Genomic DNA, 21,431 nt, shown 5'->3' on the forward strand with positions numbered 1-21,431 from the left:
AACGATTAGAAAACGAGAACTGTGATTAATAATACAGCTACAGCGCTCGGTTGTGTCCGTGAAATTTGTTGGTGTTTACTGATACATACCTGTAGAAAACATCGGTTCTCCTTCTCCATCTGCAAACACTGGGTATAAGTAGAAGCCACAGTCCTCAGAGCCAAAGAAATCACCTGAAATGAGTCAACAACACACTGTTTACACCGAGAAAACGAATATTTAACAGACCTGAGAGGGAGCAGATCGGTTTCTTTACCTCTCAAATAAGTGGGACGGTCAGTGTACGGCAGTCGGGCCCAGGTGTTTCTACCCGGGTCTTTGTGTAGATCGGGGTCCTGATGCCTCTGAGGAGACCACTGGACCACCATGTAAAGGGGCACGGAGCTGTTGTCCAGCAAAGTCCAGGACAAAGACACAAAGGTGCTGTTGATGACCGACACCGTGAAGGAACGCACGCATCGGCCTGGAAACGAAAGAATAAGGTGCCTTCAGGTGAACAAGTCTCCATTATTAATACAATATTAAATAAAAATAATAATAATCCTGCTCCAAGTTAGAAAACATTATTCTGAAAACCATGAAATTGTTAGTGTTTGTATTTTAGGCCAGTGTAAAAGTCACACACACATATGAACACCATATTAGACAGAGAGCTGCCAATTAAAAAAAAAAGAAAAAGAAAGTAATTTGTTCTGTTGGGCTGCAGTTAACAGTAAACAGCCCTTAACACCACGGTGGAGCTAATGGCAGCAGCAGCAATCAGAGCTTTCAAGAGCCATCCAGACACATGTTGTAAATGGAACGCCTAAATGGATGGTGGTTAAGGTTGGAGCTTTGACGCGCTCTTTAATGCCATAAATCGGAATAGTGGGAAACGAGCTGACATTTTCTCAGCTTGACAATTATGAAGGCGACATTTCGTGCATTTTTTTGTGCGGAGAAATGCACGACTAAAAGACTGGAAACAAACGGGTTACGCTGGTGCATCGAGGAGCCACACGTAACAACAAACAAACACTCACACAACAACTGACAGGTTAGAGTGATCACTCTACTTAAATCGCATGTTTTTAGGAGGTGGGAGGAAGGCCTCACATGTAATCCAAGGTCGCTAATTATTACCAAGTCATCAAATTCAATCCTAGTTTGGTGAGGTTATGAAAAACCTGCAGATTTTATGTAGGTATAGTGAAGATTAACGGAATAGAATATTAATATTAAGAAATATAGCTGTAATATTAATATAACAACATTACTGTGGAAGAGATTCAGCGTTACAGATGGACAGAATAAGGCTAATGCTTCTTAACACCCCTGCTGACTCACGTTTGGGCTGTTTGTCCAACGTCATGTTGATGTTCTTGGTGGAGCTCCCCACATTGTTAAAGGCCTCCACTGAGACAGTTTGGGGCATCTGGTTCCACTCAAAGCTGTACGAAGACGTCACGTCCATCTCTTCCCTCGTCACAGATCCGCTGGAGTCCCAACGCCGAACTACCAATCCATCCACGCAGTAAGATCGTCCTGATACGTGTAGATGCTGAGGAGAAGCACATAGGATGGGCGTGTTTAATGGTGAGCCTTGCAAAGATGGTGTAAATTTGAATATGTACAGTATGACGTTGTGTACCTCAAAGAGCAGAGTAACGTTCGTCTGGTTTCTCTGTGGATCATCATGAAGGATCCTCCAGAAATCAGGGCCGTGTTCAGGAGCTGTGGAGAAAATGATCAACGTTGTCATCATCTCAAAAGGTAGTGGTTTGAAATGATGAGGCATGAAGCTGATGCCGTTTTACTGCACCTCTGCTGTTCTGAGGCGTGGAGTAGACAGAGTCGCTCCATTCGCTCCAGTGGCCGGTGCTGTTGGTTTGCTTGCACTGCACCTGCACCACATACACACGACACATGTTGGGCACCGCGACCTCCGCCCGAGGTATCTGCACCGGATTCTGGACCTGCAGGCGGGACATTTCAGTTAGGGTTCATTCTGAATGAAGGAAAATAAGAAATGTCTGATCTGTGGGGTTCACATCTGTTTCATCCGTCCCTTCAGAAAATTACTTCCTCATGTCATTATTTTGTTTGTCTCATTTCTTTTGAGCATTTCCTGGATGAATTTTTCAATCAGTCGGAATGAATGTGGATTCAAATCCCATAATGCCACAGTGACCATTTTATGTCAGAATGACATCTAAATAGATGTAAGACTTTTATTTGACCAGCCGAGGTTTCACTGGTTTTGATGCATAAACAACATTGGACATATAATTATTAAAACCATGATGTTCTGCAGTATCTATCCTAGAATCGCATTCGGGTTTTTTATTGTTTTGGAGAAAGAGGGTTAATTATCTCCAGCAGTCATTCTTTTTCCATAAAAGCGTGCCCGACATCGACACTCACCTTCCATTCCGGCAAAGCTCTTGAAGCAGATGGTGAGTGGTACCGAAAGCGACACTGGAGACCCTCAACCGGCAGAGACGGCGGCTCCCATGTGACCGTCAGGACCCCAGTGCTCCGGCTCACTGCCTTTACATTCATGGGTGTGTGAGGTTTGACTGTGGAATGGAATAAGCTTTTGAATTTGTCTCATTTAGCAGCAGGATCTGATCATAAGACAACAAATGCGACTCCATCGTTTTCTACATCCGGCTGATGTGTTTCCAGTTCTTCTGCGGCATCAACTTTAATTCAATATTTAAATGATCTCTTCCCTTTCAAGTGCTTAATCAAGCTTGTTAAAAGTTTCTGAATCTTTATATATTTTTCAAAACATCGTTGGGAGATGCTCACCGTGATCTATGGGGGACAGGTAGATGGGTTTCGACCTGATCGGCCCCAGGTGGTACGGGACTTCCAGCCACAGCTTGTAGCAGTTCATCCTCAGAGGCTGGATGGTGCAGCTTTTCTGCAGGCAGGTTGGACCCATTTCCCCGACTTCCTCACCCAATTTGTCCCTCTCCTCCATCACATCACAAGGAAGGTCAGCCCACCTGGAAAAAATAAAACGAGTAAACAATGGCCTTGTGGATTCTGTCTTAGCATTCCTATGGGATGACTTTTTATTTCCTCTTTGAAAGACAATTTAATTTAACTCATTCATTCAAGGACTAAACATGTTATGCTACTCCATACTTTCTGTCTAGTACCTTTACTTGTTAAATTAATACTAGTTACTTTGACAGATTACAGAATAAATCCACTTCCTCACGACTTGTACTTTAAAAGCATGATGTCTAATGGTGATGATAATTAATCAAACTGACTGCTGCAGTCTTAGAACAAACAAACTTATTGGAATGAAATCAGGCAAGACAACAAACAGGCGGTCAGATGATTGTAAGCCTCTTAACAGTTAAATGACATTAAAATGTTCCTCCACAACTGTATGTTGTGGAGAAAACCACAAGAACCCTATCACTTCTTCTTTTTCTGTCAGACTTCTTTTCACTTATATTTCTAGATCAATCAATTGAAAGAAAAATATTAGTTTTACCAGTAAAAATTATTAAACTGCTATAAATGATATATTTTCCATAATTTACCAACTCCTGTCAGTCAAATTTGGCAAAAAAAACTCATAAATCTATAAGATAAACAGGTGAAAAACACAAGAGAGGGAAAAGAGGAGTAAATTAAAACGTGTAATGTAGTGTTGCACAAGAGCTGTCTGCATAAGGTCAGTTAGAGATGAATACATAATATTTTTCCCTTGGTGTAATTAGTACACTGGGTATAGATCCTCTATTGTTCTGAGGGAAGAAACGCCAATGACCCTTAATTATAGCTTGAATAACCTTCCTGGTAACGTTTATTTTGTCAGGGTGTGTTCAATAATGTTACCATCTATCAATGTCTTCAGTGGCTTCCGGCCTTTTAGCACAATGAGTTCTGAGTGTTGATTTGCGGTTTCAACGTCACAAATTACGGCTTTACCTGGATCTGAATTCCAGTTTTGTCAACTGTGTGTTCTTCCAGCTGCAGTCCATGGCGTCGATATCTCCATTTGTCTCACAGTTGATGTCAATGGAAGCCCCTGACACACACGGAGAGAAACACATACGGTATAATTAACAAAAACAAACTTCACCTGAGGTGGCCCCGGTGCACCGGGGTTATTTCGGTTCCCATTGTCGTGCTGTCACAAAAACTTTTCCTGTCTTTGTCCACTGCAGAGGGAAACTGCCATGAAAAGGGACACAAGCCTCCAGCAACATTGTCACATTTAACTCCCACTACTGCTTTAAGATGCATATAAATAATATATTTATGTGGCGGTCTTTTTTTAAAAATTTTTAGCTTTGCCAGCTCACCCTCTACAAAGATCTGGCTGTACGGGATGCTCCACTCCCTGGTGCACTGCAGCAGGTCATACATCCTGGTCTCTGAAGGACGCATTGTGATCTGACTGACCTGTTTGAGGACGGTAAACAAGATTTATGCAGTTAATGACCCAGAACGTGCTTTATTGAAAATATAAAGGAAAGCCAAACAAACTGGAAATGTTCCTGGAGACACACAAAGAGGTCAGGCTTACCCACTGGTGGACTGGGTGGTACTGGCTGCGATTCAGCTGCTGTTTGAAGTTCAGCATCCACATGGCCATGCTGGCATTGACGTTGTGGTCGTTGAACACACAATAAACTGTTACGTCCTCTCCCGGCCGCGCAACCACCTTTTCAGGGATGTAAGTCACGGCTGGGAAAACACACATAGACACAAACAAACACAAACATTTTAATATTTTGCAAATATTTTGGAAAAACCTGTTCTTGACTAACCTGTTTTTTTCCCCAAAAAACATTTAATTTGTTTTATATTCTATATAAACAGGCATTATTTCACTCGTACTTCATTTTCCTGAGAAAATCAAGTAAGATACAGAATTTTATTTTTTTTTGCTGTGGAGTCATTTCCTGGTAAGATGCATAAAATCATCCTTAAACATAAACACGGGTCAACAAAACTGCAACAAAGCAGGTTTTTACACAAATATAGAAATACAGTACACACTAATATAGATGTTAAAGTATTAAAACTGAGTTCTTGGTTTCACCATTAAAAAAAAAAAAACGCCTGCGGAGAAGTCTGTGCCTGAAAAGCTGCTTCATTTCTTTGTCAGATTTACCTCCTGTGACATTTCTCTTTTCACTGCTTCACCACTGCGTCACGCCGTGAGACTGCCAGAGGTCACTAACCATGAGAACGACCTCTGAGCCATAGTGAAATGATCTCTTCATTAATAGCCCAAACTAATTAGCGAGTTTGAGCATCGACATAAATCTACCCAACAGATAATTGGAATCCTGGTCTATGGGCCTCTTGTTCAAATTGCCACCAGTTAAAAACATTGGCGAGAGATTAAATCACGTAATCTGACTCACAGAGGGAATCACTAAATAATCATGTGATCTCTCAGTTCAGCTGTTTTAGCTCTGAGCTGCTGCGTGGCGATATTTCTTATGTTCACAAATTGTACTAAATATTTGAGTCAAACTGAGAAAAAAATCATTTACATAACAGGAAGAACTGGTATCTTTATAACGTGTGACAGTCTGAACAAATTAAACCAGAAAATCATAAAATGCCGCAAGATATTTGATGTTCCTGAACATATTTATTCATTCAACTTTAATTTCCATACCTACATCTGTGGATCATGTCAGTATTTGATTCTGCTGTCAATCATCAACGCGTAAAGCAAATACATGCACGTTTCAATTCTCTAGAATTTTCAGTCTGAACTGAGAGAAAGGTTTCTTTTCAATACTTTACATGTTCTTCTTTGCACCTCTACCTCAAAGATGCAGCTCTACAGTTTTTGTGCTGCTCCATTGACTCACTACTGTAAAGCAGGACTTACTGTCCAGGTAGATGTGGTGAGGTTCACTCCAGTCGCTCCACGCTGGGGGATCGCCCAAGCTGGAGCAGCGAACCTGGATGGTGTAGTTCAATCTGGGTTTGAGGTCCAGAGATGACCTGGGCTCGCCGGTTTCACACGCCACCTGCAGACAGCAGGACAGGAGTGAACAAACACCGGTGCACGCACGGGAGAACGCACATAGCAGGACATGTTCACGCATGAAAGTGATGACTGAATCCATTTCATTACGGCTACTCGGCTGTGATTAATGACTGGTGTCTCGTCAATTGTAGCTGTTACCGAAACAGGAAACAGAACTGAATGATGTGTAGACACCTGCAAGTTTGGACATTTTCCCCCGGAGAGTCTTTTCTTGGCATGTATGCATATGTTTAATCTCACAATCCATCATCCTGACTGTCAGCACTTTGGTTTTATTTAAATCTAATATCGCTTGCATCTCTTTCAGTCCTGATTGAAGCTCCAAATTAGTTATGAAGGCAGAGGGCTGTTAAATTATGAGGTCTGGGGCTGCAAAAAATGGACATGACTTCATTTCATACAAAGAATTTAACACCCAAACCGATGACGAAGACACAACCACCAAACCCATATTTCATTCATGCCTCACCAGCGATCTCACCGGTCACCCCCCTCCCCCTCAGATGAACCACTAAACCTCTGATGTCGACACTAAATACACTTCCCAGGCTATTACCCGCCCGCTGACTGTGAGCGTGTCTCCCTGAATAAACAAGTCTTGTTAGTGGAAATTGTAGCTGCAGCACTGCGGTGAAAAACAAATGCAGCGTTTACATGAATAACTAAATAACTCCATAATCAACCTGCTGTAAACTCTTCCTCTTCTTTCATTTCTCTTCTTCAACCACAAGTTACTGTCGAGGATCAATATTAAAGTTATTGTTTGCGGTTTATAAAGTCTATATATAAGGTGTTTCCCATTAGAGTTACCTGCCAGTCTGGATGAGAGGTGTTGGAAGAGTAACGGACCTCATATCTCAATGGACCGGTACCGGAGTCTGGTGGGTCCTGCCACCGTAAGATCAGTTCCGCCTTGATGGTCTGGATGTGTGACAGATTGATCGGAGGATTTGGTTTCACTGCAGAGAGAGATGATCATCACAAAAAGTAAAAAACTTGATGTAATTACTGTCATCGTCACACGGTGATCAATAACCCTTCATTCCTTTATCCTCTATCCTTTATCCATCATGCCAGGATTGTCAATAATATTAGAAAAACTAATCAATCAAATATTGAATTTGAGTCAATGGAAATAAAAGATTATATATAAAAATGTGATTAAATGATTATTGGGCTAAAATGTTTGCGTTTCACTTCATGGGATTAATTATCAAAGTCAATTAAATTAAAGTTGCTGGAGATTGTAAATATGTCATTGATCATCAGTATAACATCGAGCTCAATACTTAAACTGAAAGACCGTTTCAGGTGGATTTCATGTACGAGCTTCTAGTCTCACTATTTACTGTCATTTAATAAAGTGACGTCAAGATATGGAGATAATGTTCCTCATCACTCAATTATGACAATTTCAGATGAGATAATTGGGTCTCATGAACCCACAGATGTCCACTGGGAGAAGATAAATTACATAATGACGGATAAATCAGCTTTTTCTTTTCTAGATGACGCTCAGAGGAAAGAACAACTATCGATTTTCTTTCAAAAGAAAGGATCATTTTAAAACGTTCTTGTTTTAATAATAAAAACTGACCTAATTATCGAAAGCAAGCACGATCCAACAGTACACTCATTCAATGGCGCTAATACTGTAAAGTGCATTCCCTATGAATGCAGTGACGATATAAAGACTTCATTTTGTTATTTTAGGTTGAATATTTTACTCTAAAAATAATCACAGCTGTTAAAATTATACAATTCCTCCAAAATGCAGATACTGCATTCGTCATTGGCTTATTTTCTCAATGAAGCTGTTTTCATCTCATTTACATGGATCTGATTTCCATATCGGGGAAGCACAAAACAAACCTGAAGGTGCACAAAAGCTTTCATGGTTGAAGATACGTAATCACACAGTATGAACCTGTCCGCCACGACCCTCAGAATTTACTCTGACTTTACTCTATGAGGATGACAATGTTGGTTTGACCTGCAATGACCTTCTTGATTTATCTTCTTCTTTGTAAAATTGTTTGCAGAACTCCAGTTTCTTGTTGAGTGTTTTTCAATTTCCGACTGCTTTTTCTGTGCTTTTGCAGCACTCACACTGAACGGTGACTCAGTCCACATGCTGCTACATCATGAAACCGAATGAAAAATATTTTCTTTTTCATCTCTGTCCAGGTTCGTTCATTTAAAACATTGGAAAATATTAATGAAATAGTCAAGTATTAAATGTACCTAAATTACTGTATATAAAAAAATGCAGTAAAAGAAAATGCGGCCAATGTTTTTTATCCAATTATGAGATACAATATAAAACCAGTTTTCTTTCAGGTTGTCTTGTTGAACTTCTACTGCGGCTCACATGTCAATGAGTCCTGAGGCGAGCGACTGAACCCAAATTGCTGCGTTGACGTGTGAGTGATTGCGTCAATGGTTAACACTCCTGATGAGCAGGTGAGGCTCTGCGTGGTAGCCTCTGCCCGTGTGAATGCGTTGGTGAATGGAATGGGGAGAACGCTGGCTTTGAGAGAGAACAGCTGCTTTTCAGTTAAGTAAGGATAAAAACCCTCAGCTGTCTGCCTCCTCCATATTGGATGCTTCATCTAACTGAAGGTTGAGAAGAAATTAACATTGATTTTCTTTGATTGTGTGGGTCCAAGGTTTGTTTCTATGAACATAGTCTTAAATGAGACAACTGGAAAAGTAACCTTGCAAATACAGTACATCTCTTTTCTTACCAGGTAAGGCAGGAATTCTCAGCTGAACCGGCGGAGCTACGGCGCCAGAGATGCTGACAGTTACCACGGTGACAAAGCTCTTTGTAGTGTCAAGTGTGACTGAACACATAAAGGAATCCTCCGCTTCACAGACAACAGGATTATCTGGTGGCGAATCTCCATTGTTGGGCTCAATGTTCTCTTCGTTTGACCTGAGAAATGGAAATTAAAAATATTTTGTCAGTGAGTGAACAAAGTATAAAGGAAATTAAAACCAATACGACCAATCTATTGAGGTTTGAAGACGTTTACATTTCTCAACAGTGAAAGAGCGATAGAATAGAATAGAATAGCACTAGAAAGAGTTTTCTATTCTAATCAAGTGTTTGTGAGATCAGTGGTGACTTGGTCCCTTTATTCCCACCACAATAAAAGCCTGGAGTCATTGCTTTATTATACAGCTTCCCCTTCGCTCTTTAAAGTAAACACATACTTAACCCCCCGCTGAGAAGTCGGGAAGGGTTGAGTTCAGAATGAAATACACACACACACACACACACACACACACACACACACACACAAACCTGGTGACCGAAGACAGGAAAGAAACAGCTAAATAATAGAAGGTGCAGTTTCGTACTCACTGGACACGCTGTAAGCTAATTGCCAGGGGGCCGGTATCCAGGGCGACTGATGACTGAAGGTCACAAGTTAAATTTTCCCAGTTTTCATCAAGTCTGCACAGAATGTCCAAACACGTGCCTAAGGAGAGATTACATTTGCATGTTAGCCTGAGGCAACTGTGATAGCGTAATGAAGCCTTCTGAGAAAAAAGCCCCTTTAACATTCTGAGAACTCTGCTTTAAACTTATAGAGTGAAATATCAACGATCCGAGCAGCAATGAAGGGACAGGTCTCCAGATATATAACCGACAAGAAGCCATATTCTTAGCTTAAAGCTAGTAGTTTAGGGAAATTGAGTTAGGAAGGTCAATATGTATTCTAAAAAAATTCAATGCTAATAGTGGTGAGGTGCAGCGATCCATCTATTATCTTATTTAAGCATATTAGCATGTTAGCATTTGCTAACCTTCAATGTAAATAAATACAAATGATCTGACTTAAGTTATTTCTTCATAGGATGTACAGTTTCAGTATTTCTAGCAACATTTTGTGAAAATCAGTCCAGTAATTTTTGCATAAGTAGAGAAAACATTAACAATCACAACATTTGCAAATTTTGATAGAAAACCAAAAACATCTTTTGCAACTGGAATAAAATGTTAGCTTTCCACACAATCCTGCTGATAATCACTCGAGCAACTGGAGATGGGCAGAATGCCTAATCTCCTCAATTGGAGGTAATAAAAACCATGATGGTTGTCTGGTATTCATAAACACCAGATACATTATCCTAGAAAGCCTCATCCTTCTGCAGATATTCAGCCTGATTGTGAAAATTCCTCGTAAAGCTGTCAGGGGGCGCGAGGAAGACCTTTAACTCCTCTGTTTAATTATTGTTGCTTTGACACGAGGCTGGAAGGGCTTTGCTAATAACAATTGACTAAGATGCGTCACAACCGCTAACAGATCGATGCAAAAAAACAAATCTTCCAAGCCTTCCTAAAGCTGCAATATTGCCTCACCTACATCTTCACCTTCACACCAATCAGAGCAAAAGGGAAGGCCTCGGTGTTTCTACTCTTGAAATGGTCCTCATCTGCTTCCTGAACCAAACACGATTTTTTTGTCTTTTTATATTAAATAAGTGACGTTGACCAATGTGATCCGTTCCCACAACTGAGTTTCTCTCAAGCAGTCTGACTTTAGTTTGCATCCATACATTCTCTGTGGAGTTGAAGCTCTGGTGTCCTTTAGGACAAAAGCAACAAAAAAAACCATACATGATCAAAATGTGACTCTTTATTTCAGAGTGGATTGGACCTTGACAGATAAATGAGTTGGATGATTATGACGACATTTTGAATTGAAAAAAATATCAGCTTCATCTTCAGTCAGTGTGTCCACGTGAGATCACAATGCCGGGATGGAGTTTTTAAGTCAGAACAGGCACAGTGTAAGTTCACTGCAGACACACACATGCACACACACACACACACACACAGACACACACACTGTCTCTCCCATGTGCATGCATGCCGGCCTAAAATCAAACAAATTTTAAAGTAATGGTAAATCATAATCTGATTCACTAAGGGGGCGTTACGCGTGACTGAAGACTAGCAAAACAAGTAGAATTTGTCTTGTTGTTTGTTATTGGTAGTTTAATTGTTTAAAATAAACTATATTATCAAAAAAAACATGCTCATGTAGACACAAATCCCATTTTTGTGCATTCTATTTGAGATATTTTACCTCTGTTTGATAAAATAAAGCATAATCACTTAGTATATGAAAAAAAAAAAAATACAGGTCACATAATGCAGATGGACCAGAACCAACTGCTGTGATAATTCTGTAATGTCTGATAAAAGGTCATCTTCACGAGCCACAATCACCAGACCACGGGGTTATGAGTCAGAACAACTGTGATCATTTCCCAGGATTTATAATCACACGGTTCCACACGCTGAGGAGAGGCTGAAGGACGATTAAATGTAATGAGCCTATCCGGCTCATCTTTTGGGGCATCTCTATCAGCACCATGAGGCTCTGTGACGCTAACTCTTCTTGTTGGTTTTCAGGAGCACGAAGCACATCGCATACCTAACCTGTTGCTTCTGAACAAACTGTTATGCTCTTGTTCCCTCACGCAGCACTGATGCCTTTCCCGTCACATCTTGTTTCGAGTCGCAGATGGAATAGCGTGAAATCACCAGCTGGAATGTGTACAGCATTAGCTGCAGGCTTAAGTGTAGGCTAACTAGGATAAAAAAAAAGCCTGTAGAAGAAGAGGAAGAGCAACAGCTCATGTGGGAAGAAAGGCAACATGGTATTAAATACATGTTGCCTTTAAAGCTGTAAATTGTTCCATTAGTCTTAAAAGGAACATTTTCTATGTCTTACCGCCTGAGAGCTCGCGATGATGTGATCCAGCTGTTAAGCTCCTGAAGCTGCAGCGGCGATAAGTCGATTGGTTCGATTGGGAGAGGTTTGCTTGCGCTGCGTGAGAGTCGTCTTCCTCCACCGGTAGGTCGACCGATGAAGAGTCACAACACAGTTCATCCTGCCAGGGGAGGTTCACAGCACCCGAGAGGAAGGAGGTTCCCCCGTCCCGCTCCAGACACCAAACACCTGCTGGAGGAGAAACGTCGATGGTCTTCAAAATTTAACTTTAAAGGCGAAGTTGAAGATTTTATTAATAATTACATTTGGCTCATTCACAATAAGAACTCACACAGTAAAAGAAAGAAATTTGAGGATTGGTGCAACAAAAAGGTAGCAGCTCTATCTGAGACATCTCACACTTAATTTTTTGGCTGTAAAACCCAAACAAGATTATTGTTTGTGCCACACAATAAACAGAAAAATCTCTTCTTAGTGAAGATATAAGGCGTTATCGATTTAACCTTGTACTGAAAGCCTTCATGTGGATTATAATAACTAGCAGTCAAAGATGGGAACGTTCACTTTCAATTTGTTCCATTCTGACCACATGAGGTGCTTTTCGTACAATCTGTGACACACAATAAATTTAAAGCGGTCAAGTGTCCACACTGGTTTAAGGTCACTGTGTTTCATATATATGGAGCTTAAATGGACTTACACATCACGGTTAGTGTTACTTCTTCGAAACATGAGAGCCACTCGAGAAAAAAGTCATTTCCAAGGTGAAATTAAATTCAAACCACCACCAGTAACAGTTCAAGAATGACTGACTACCATCTCAGTCTTCACACCCACACATTTTATTAACATCCAGAATTACATTTATCATCCCTGAACTCTCATTTATAAATGAAAACCAAACTAAAAAAGAGAAGTTCACGCTTCATGCATCATAAATATCACATTAAGATTCAGTAGCACCTCTTGGTAAAACCTCAGACTGCTGCATGAACAGTATAATGTATGATGTTGGATGATAACACAACAGCCACATCTGAAGCTTATATTCGTGTGGATAAAAGACATCCTGCTGTGCTGGATGATGTACTCACCTCGGGACGTCAGGAAAATATGAGCAAGGACGGTCAGCATCACAGACCGGAGCCTGGGCAGAGAAGGAAAAACATTGAGGTTGCAGCTCTAAACTGAGCAAATATCACCGACATCAAATGTTTAATAGGCTCTGATCCATATCTTTGTAATGTTATCTTAATTTATCTTCACTACATCTTTGAGGAAGCCATAAAGGTAAGACTCACAGAGCATCCAGACACTGCCTACCTATAGCATCCTGTGAATAACTTCCTTCTTCCATGTCTATGTGTGATATATTTCTGATTTATTTCACAATATCAACAGTCAATCAATGTCCAATGACCACTTTTTGACATACTCTGTGAAAAAGAGATAAATGTGTAATCATATGATGTCCTCCATCAGGTGCTGTGGGTTAACTCCACAGGTAGAGGTATGCATGTCGGCACTGTCGTCAGCCTGCAGTAGAAGAACGAGTGGGGCAACTTTTCTACGGATGTAATATCTCACTAAACATTACATCTCTGTTGTGCGTTATTGCAGCTCATTAATCCAGATTCATGTCTTTTCAGGGACGTGGCTCCTGAAGGTGGATGGTTAAACTCCATCAGCGACAATAACTGCATCGCCTCTGATACGGTTGTCATGTGATGCCTACCGTAGTTTGAGTCCTAATCACCAGATGACGCTTTAGTTTGTTTTGGAGGTTGTTGGGGGTTTTTTTGAGGGTTTTTTTTTTTTTTTTTTAGTGGAAGCTATGAGTTTGCAAATGATGTGGTATTTGAAATAAACACAATCATCATTGTTCAGTCATTATATTTGCCTGTCTTCCATGCTGCATTCAAGGGCCCCCTGTAGAAACAGAACTTTTCAGTTGCTCATATCTTTGTTGAAAGTTGCAACGTTTCATGGTGATGTTGTATGAACCCACTGATCTCAAATTAAATGATATATTTCATCTGATCATAACCTCACTGTGCTGATTAACAATGATGAACTGCAGAAAATATACTGCCTGAGTGGGATTCAAACCTGTGAATTCAAATCACCACTGCAATTTCATTCACAGCTGATTGCTCTACTGTTGATGCTGCAGTACTTACATTGTAGTGGTCATAGTGAGGGCATGGCCTAGCTGGGCTTTAGCTGGAGTGAATATCACTGAGGAGAAAGAGAGAACAAGTTTTTAGAAACCTCATCAGGTGATAACACACAGGAAAGCTGAAGCCATGCTGCAAGGAAGTCAATTTCGACTGGAGCAGGAAGAAAATCTTTGTTTTAATTTGAACAAACACGTTTAACAGCAGAGAACATAACTTTAAAAATGCATGAAATTCCTGGACAAGCCAGAAGCAAATAGATTGAAACAGCTATGTTCTAGAAACAGAAATAAAAGCTATTTTGAGAGGGCAATATCTCACTGATAAGAACACCTCCAACGTCCCCTATCATTAAAAGAAGAAGCCCTCATCGTCTTTCTTGGTCAATGAATGGATTCATTAATCAGGGGATGTAAATCAGCCTCATCAGAACCAGGAGCAGGTAGAAGGACTGAACAAGATCTAATGCATTTAATCACAGCGAACACCTGTCATCACCTCCAGGGGTTCAAAACAAGACCTCACAACCTCCTGGGACAAGTCATTACTTGTCATGTCATGGTTTCCCTGCAAATAACATGTTAGGATGAACGAAACAACATCCTGAGATCCTGATTTGTCAGCGTGGACTACTTTTCATGGGTTACAAAAATCAATTACGGTTGTTATTTTTCATATTATGAAGTAAAAATATAAATAGTATGTGAGCTACAATTACCTTACCTTCTGCCAAGAAACAACATTCCGCTGATTGATTTGCACAATCGCCAGGTGAGGATTAATATAGTCAGATATATAAACAGGATAGCTGCTACGGTGTAAATCCTATTAAAATCTAATCTCATCATATCTCAAAATTAATAGGAGACCCAAAAATACAGAAATGTCAGTTTTATCTTATTGGCTGTTTTTATCTGTCATCTTGTCAACAGTCGATTTCAGGATTAAAAGCTCAACCCATTAAACTGTCGATTTACCAGTAGAGCTTATCTACCATCAAGTAAACCCGAGAAAGCCACATAAAAAGGGATGCATTTACCAGAATTTGAAAAGAAAGATATTTTGTGCTCTCTTGAGCATTTTTAAAAACTTTTAAACACTTGATCTTGCTCTAAATCACATTCCTCATGGCCTTTCTCTGAGCTGACAATAGGCAGGTGGAGCCACACTCCCACTAGAGAAAAACACACCATGTCCCCAAAACTGATGCTGCTGACACGCACACCTTCCTCATCCTCTTGGGGTGGGATTAAGTCTGTCTGAAAGCTCTGCCTCTCCGCTCCAAGGACTCCACCTTCACTGCTCTGACTCAGTCCATGTCCGATTATCAGGAGTCTTTACATAGAGGCGCTCCGGGGCTTGTCTGTCTACAAGATGACAGCACGACACCTGAGCAGGTTCATCCAAGCTATTCCCCCAAGATGACAAGCGCGTCATGAATAATAATCACATTAAATAATAATAGTAATAATCTTTTCTTTCAATAAACTGATCAACAGATAGTGCGTCTGTAGTGTAGATCCATCTATTAATGGAGCCAGGACGCATGCATGACATAATCTGCGAAATACAACAAGTTGTCCCGAGTGGGTGAGTCATTTCACACCTGCGTGACGGATCGCAAGTAAAACTGAACACTATTTAAACTAAACAAGAGAAACAAAAAAGTTAGTAATAATTAGTAATATTTCCTCACGTCTATCTTGTCTTCTTGGTTTAGTGATTTTTGTCTTCAGGTATTATTTATGTCCGATTTATTCCTCAGATCTCGCTGTTTCCACACGCTGGGTTCGTTCCCGCCCTCCGTCACGACCCACTGTCAGCGAACAACCGGCTGGAACCTCCCGGTAAAGAGAATGAGACCGAAAACCGGGAGCAGCGGCGGAGGAGAGAAACGGCGTCCAGCCCACTGTGATGCGTTCAGGAACGCCTCAGGAAATCCTAACACTTCAGTTTTCAGCTGACGCCTGCTTCAAATAACTGTCTGTCTAAGAATGAATAATTAAAATCTATGGCGTGGAATGTAGTGAGAACTGCCTTTATAACATTTTTAAGATATTCTACTATAGCATTTTCATTTTATTCTACCTGTAAACAGTGTTAACGTTACAAAGCACAGCCTTTGAACGCTACATAAACTACAGGTGATACAGTACTGTACTTGCATGGTGAAGTGCATAAAATATTATATTATCACTAAAATAATTTGTTCCCTTTTATTGTTAATAATCTTAATATAACCCCCACAAAAAGGTGAAGTGAGTGATTACTTTGGGGTTGTGGTTGGATTGTTTGGAAAATTACACAAAAACCACTTAACATAAATTCGTGAAACTCAGTAAAAGATTTGCACACACAGCAAGAAAGAACAAATTGAAATATGGAGTTTATAAGAATAAAGGTGAATGTTTTCCAAGCATTGCAAAAATAATCTTTTTGTCCTTTCTGTCAATTATATGTTACATCCAGTCGATTACAACTGGCATCATGGAGACCAACTGTTTTAATTACACCGCTGCCTCTGTCTGGGAGAACTACAGAACAGCCACAGTCTGCTTGAAACCACTCCAGCCTCACAGATGTACGAAACGTCTGTTGTACAAACATGTCTTCTGTTAGGAAGAACTGTGAGTCAACAGACTGCAGCGGGAATCGGGAACAAACAGGGCTGGATTGCAGACCTCTGCCGGGGCTTCGTTCTATTTTAAATACTACTGAAAAAGTTCACTGTTTAAGTCCTGGAAAAAGTCTCCATACACACGTGGATCATTGGCCACACCAAGAAGTTAACCTACTTTTCCAAATGCAAACAGACGATCCAGTCAATAATGTGCCATTTGATTGGAAAGAATGTCTGTGTTGGTGTTCAATGGGAAGAAAGCATCGCATTTTAGACTAGAAGGAAAAAATAATAATGTCAGTGGAAAACATAGGTAATGTCAGTATGGAAAGATTAATAATGAGAAAAGGAGACCTTTGAGAACCAAGGGTGAACAGGGAAACACTCATTCGTGTTAACACCTTATTAGTGTTTCACACAGTCGTAGTTGCGTTTAAATTCTATATTTTAAATTTGTAATTAATTTTTACCCAGTGCACAACTTTGAGTTCTTAATCAGTTTTGATTTACGAGCACTTTCAGCCATAATTAATGTAGATTTTATCATAAAAAATGATTATAAAAGTGATGAACGTGCTGATTAGAGTGTACCTTCTACCTTTTATTCCTTCTCCCACCATCATCTGAAAGTTTGCTCATCCGATTTGGCTTCCATGCTGGGTGTAATGAGAAGAAATCTAATCTATTTGCAACATCATCTCACAGCCTGCCAAACAAATTAGATCATAATGCATGTGTGACTGTGGGTATCACACCGTCTTGTTGGAATTAGTGTCTGTTATGATGACGGGTAAATGGCTGATCCATCTGTAAGTGCGGATACCGATTTCCCACACCTTTGATGATACCTTCTGCTTTATAGGTACAGTACAAGATCAGACATACCAGGTCCAGTGTGTGTGTGTGTGTGTGTGTGTGGACATTCATTCATCTAACATGCATACTTTTGGGCTGTAAAATAAACGCAGAACACCTGATAGAAACCAAGGCAGACAGGTCGAAAACACGCGAAAACTGCTGGTCGACAAATGAAAGAAGCTCCTTCCTGCTGGTCAGTCACCTCGGTGCCCACAAAACCATTCTGTTGCCCTTTAAGCAATTATTTGCTGAGGTTAAGTCAAGGTGAGGCCAAGAGCAGCTGAATTCTGGGTAAGCCTCCATGTGAGTGACAAGAGTAAGACTATGCTAAAGTCACTATCGTCCTCTATGACGTAGAACGAGTGAGTCAGTGTGCGCTAACATAAATTTGCCTATGTGAAAGGGAGGCAATTCATTTGCAAATGGCTTTCCTCGATCTGCGTCACAACGGAGGCTCATTGCTTAGATTTCACAGGCTGCTGATCTTTATAGAGATTGATTCGGCTCATCATTGTCAGCCGCCTGGCATCGCTCTACCGCTGACTGTTGCCGCAGCCGATGGGGATTAAAAACATCTGGCCTCACACTCACCCATCCATAGAGGAGCAGAGAGTTAGAAAATAAATAAAATAAATGCAAAATTTTTCCATGCAGTCGCTTTTTTTTTTTTTTTTTTTTGCTATTCAAGTCCTGTAGCAGCTGTTGTCAGATGACTTGTTCCAGGTTTTTCATCAGTCTGTATGAATAAGTATTGACCTGGCCATGACGATTGAATTACTCCTCATCTAGCACGCTGGATTCTGTGAAACCTGATGAATTTAGCTGATGGGGGCTACTTCTAGGGGAAGAAAGTAATTAGAAAGGCTTGCTCACACTTAACATTCACACGCTACATCTATTTATTTGCTGACAAGGTCAACCACCTGTGTGGTTACTCCTCCAAATCCTGATCTCTCAATGCACTTTCATTTTCCCGCTGCTCTCGCTTTGATTTTACCAATGCCGTGCTAAAATGACGAAGGAATCTGATACTCAGACTCAGTACATAAATCTAGACCAGAGATGGACAGAGTACTTGACCCCAGCACTTGAGGAACAGTACAAATACTTCTGGTCAAAATATACTCCGCTACATATACTCCGCTAAATGTACTTAAGTATTCAAGAGTAAATGCTTTTAAATGTGCTTAAAGTAAAAGAGTAAATTCCTATTTTTTTGTCTTTGATGAGAACGGACCTGACTGAATTACTGTACTTTTACAGTTTTATATATAGTACCTTGTATCTCTTGTTTCAGAGAAAACTTTTTGAAACCACCTGCACTGATGTGCTTGTCTGTAGAACCATTATGTTATACTGTACCAAGACTTCCCCAACATCTATAAAAATGGAAATAAAATTAATGGAATCATCAAAGAGGACAATTATGTCATTTTCACATTTTATTAAACAATTTCCCCCTTCCATACACACACAAGACCAAATGGAGCCATACAGGCCCAACCAACTCGTTTAACTGGGGACCAACTGGAACCCCTGAAGGACACCCTGGTGGACTACTGGTTGAGAACCACTGCTCTACAACAAACTAAAGCTCTGCCTTCAACAACTCAATGTTTACAGGAAGGACATATCCCAGTACCACAATATTTGTCTCCCCCCGACTGTCTGTCTCCCCCCCCCAATCTGTGTGTCTCCCCCTGCCCCCCAGTCTGTGTGGCCCTGTGTCCGCCAGTCTCTGTCAGTCTGTAAAAATAAGTGCCCAGAGGTCTCTAGGTGTGACTTTTGTCAGTTTTTCTTCGGCAAACACAATAAGCATTTGAAAATGTACTTTTTCTTGTCTGAGTCCACGTTGTCCTTTTTCACTTCTACAAACTCAAACATATCTTTAAGATAAGGCCATGGGTTTTCTTCCTCCGCCTCATAAAACTCCGCCTCATCATGTTCATCAGATTCAACGGAGGCTTCTTCGGCAGTAGCCATTGCCACCGTGGTCTAGTTCTGAGCTGGATAGGGGATGACGTATATCCGCTTTTACGTAAATCCCTGTTGAGAACGTGTACTGTGATAGGTTCCTTCTTTGACAAACACTGCGTGTGGCCAACTGCATTTTAGGGGGGGGGACGACAAAAAAACAACAACAGGCAAACCTAAAAGTAACGAGTATTCATGAGCCTTCTCAGAAATTAACTCGAGTAAGAGTAAAAATCTTTGCCTTGGAAATGTATTCGATGAAGAGTAATAAGTATGAAAGAATTCTAGTGTTTGAGTAAAGTAAAAATCCTCAGAATCTGTACTTAAGTACAGTACTTATGTATATCTACTCCGTTACTGTGCACCCCGGATCTAGACCAGGCATACTGTGGATCAGAGGCGTGAGCGGCACATGGCAGCAGCAGCCCCACCTGCAGCATGCATTTAAAATGAGGGGATGAGGTAATCCCCGCCGATGACATCATCCAAACAATTGTGCATGACATCATCCTGGTGGTATGTAATCCTCATGTGAAGATGACTGTTGATGCAGCAAAAATAATTCTGACTGTGATGATTATCACATCAGTTATCATCCACACATTCTGGAGCAATGTGTCTTTTTCCATCTGCTATTGATTATTATCCCTATTAATGATGGAATGTATTAAGTGTATTTTTTATTGGTTTGTTTATTCCCTTGTCTTGTTCTGTGCAACACCAGTTATTTTTGTTATGATTATTCTAAATTATTAGAGTTATAATACAAACACATGCTGCAGTTAGCGGAATGAATTGAGGTTATTTAATAAAATAATTAATGGTTATTTAAAGTTGGGTTTTTGTTTTTAATTTGGTTGAAATTACTATTTTACTAAGACTAAAATAGTCCTGTCATTGCTAATGCATCTTGCGATTTACAAACACCTTTACACCTCAAACAGGAAGTCTCTCATGAATAAATCATGAGATTTGACACAAGGAGAAAAAAATCCCCAGAGAGGGGGCACAGATTAGATTCCAAGACGATGAAGTCATGTTTGTAGATGGATTTGGGTGATGTCACCAGAGGATGATCTCACCTCTTCATATCAAATGTATGTATGATTCTGCTCCAGTGGGGTTCCCCCAGCCAGCAGCCTGCTTCACATATGGGTTTTTTTGTTTGTTTTTTTTGTTTTTTTGGGGGGGGGGGGGTAGATGAGTAGATGGATTACTATGAAATTACAGCCAGCAGATGATTAGCTTAATTTTTCTTAAAATTGAGACTAGTGGAAAGCAGCCAGTGTGGGTTCATTGAAAAGTGATTAAAATCAAAACCATCTGAAGCTCACTAACTACAAGGAATATGCAAAAACCCATTGACTTCTTCCTTTATCTAACAGACACAAGACTAATCTCATGTCACTTTCAGCACCGACCAATGGGTGGATATCCAAAAATGTTGCAGATTTTACAATACTGTACGCATGTTTTCATACAAACATCTCCCTCTCATTCCTCAGGGTCTGGAAGAAGCCTGCTGATGTCTGAAAACTCAAAGTAGGTCATCTTTCTGCTGCTCGTTTTGCTCTGGGAGGACAGGATGGAAAAGGTCTGAGTATGTAGAGCAAGTGGGTCACACGAATTCTCAAATGACCGTCTTACATGTTAAATAGTTCAACAGAAAAGGCATCGTCGCTAAGCCCTGAATGATTTTTTAAAAAAAGTTTCAAGACTATTTCAAAACAATGTATTCTAATGATTCTCTCTGTGGTGCATTTTGTGCCAACGTGAGCTTATCAGTTGCTGTGTCATTCACCCAGGACTTGTTGATGTTGCCGTGATCAAATTGCACATAGTGGTGGATAATCATGAGATCTCCATGCTTGGCTAATTTGATTCCTATTTGTCTATTATTTCCACATGATACCTGTATAAATATTTAAAGCAAGGGCCTCACCAAGCAATGCTATAAGGGAAATGAAAAAGGTCACCTTCTGATTGTTTATCAACTCTACTTTGGCACCAGCAATTTAAATCTG

General features: G+C 40.4%; 1 protein-coding gene across 3 annotated transcripts in view; it reads right to left on the bottom strand.

The window, feature by feature from the left end:
* lepr (leptin receptor) overlaps positions 1-21,431 on the bottom strand; it is a 28,376-nt gene that overhangs the window by 1,783 nt on the left and 5,162 nt on the right. Inside the window, exons 1-18 of one of the 3 annotated variants that reach the window (XM_068319295.1) lie at positions 15,652-15,982; positions 13,959-14,016; positions 12,873-12,925; positions 11,779-12,006; positions 9,396-9,513; positions 8,773-8,963; positions 6,836-6,984; positions 5,864-6,005; positions 4,538-4,698; positions 4,314-4,413; positions 3,937-4,036; positions 2,794-2,993; positions 2,404-2,558; positions 1,802-1,955; positions 1,631-1,713; positions 1,327-1,540; positions 257-463; positions 90-173 (exon numbers count right to left, since the gene is read on the bottom strand). In XM_068319295.1, the coding sequence (XP_068175396.1) occupies positions 90-173; positions 257-463; positions 1,327-1,540; positions 1,631-1,713; positions 1,802-1,955; positions 2,404-2,558; positions 2,794-2,993; positions 3,937-4,036; positions 4,314-4,413; positions 4,538-4,698; positions 5,864-6,005; positions 6,836-6,984; positions 8,773-8,963; positions 9,396-9,513; positions 11,779-12,006; positions 12,873-12,925; positions 13,959-13,972 (2,353 nt within the window). In that variant the 5' untranslated portion in view covers positions 13,973-14,016; positions 15,652-15,982. Of the gene's footprint in view, positions 1-89; positions 174-256; positions 464-1,326; positions 1,541-1,630; positions 1,714-1,801; positions 1,956-2,403; positions 2,559-2,793; positions 2,994-3,936; positions 4,037-4,313; positions 4,414-4,537; positions 4,699-5,863; positions 6,006-6,835; positions 6,985-8,772; positions 8,964-9,395; positions 9,514-11,778; positions 12,010-12,872; positions 12,926-13,958; positions 14,017-15,651; positions 15,983-21,431 lie in introns of those variants that run through there. The other 2 variants (XM_068319293.1, XM_068319294.1) reach the window with 2 other exon arrangements.

This window comes from Antennarius striatus, chromosome 7, assembly GCF_040054535.1.
Source record: "Antennarius striatus isolate MH-2024 chromosome 7, ASM4005453v1, whole genome shotgun sequence".
Classification (NCBI taxonomy): domain Eukaryota; kingdom Metazoa; phylum Chordata; class Actinopteri; order Lophiiformes; family Antennariidae; genus Antennarius; species Antennarius striatus.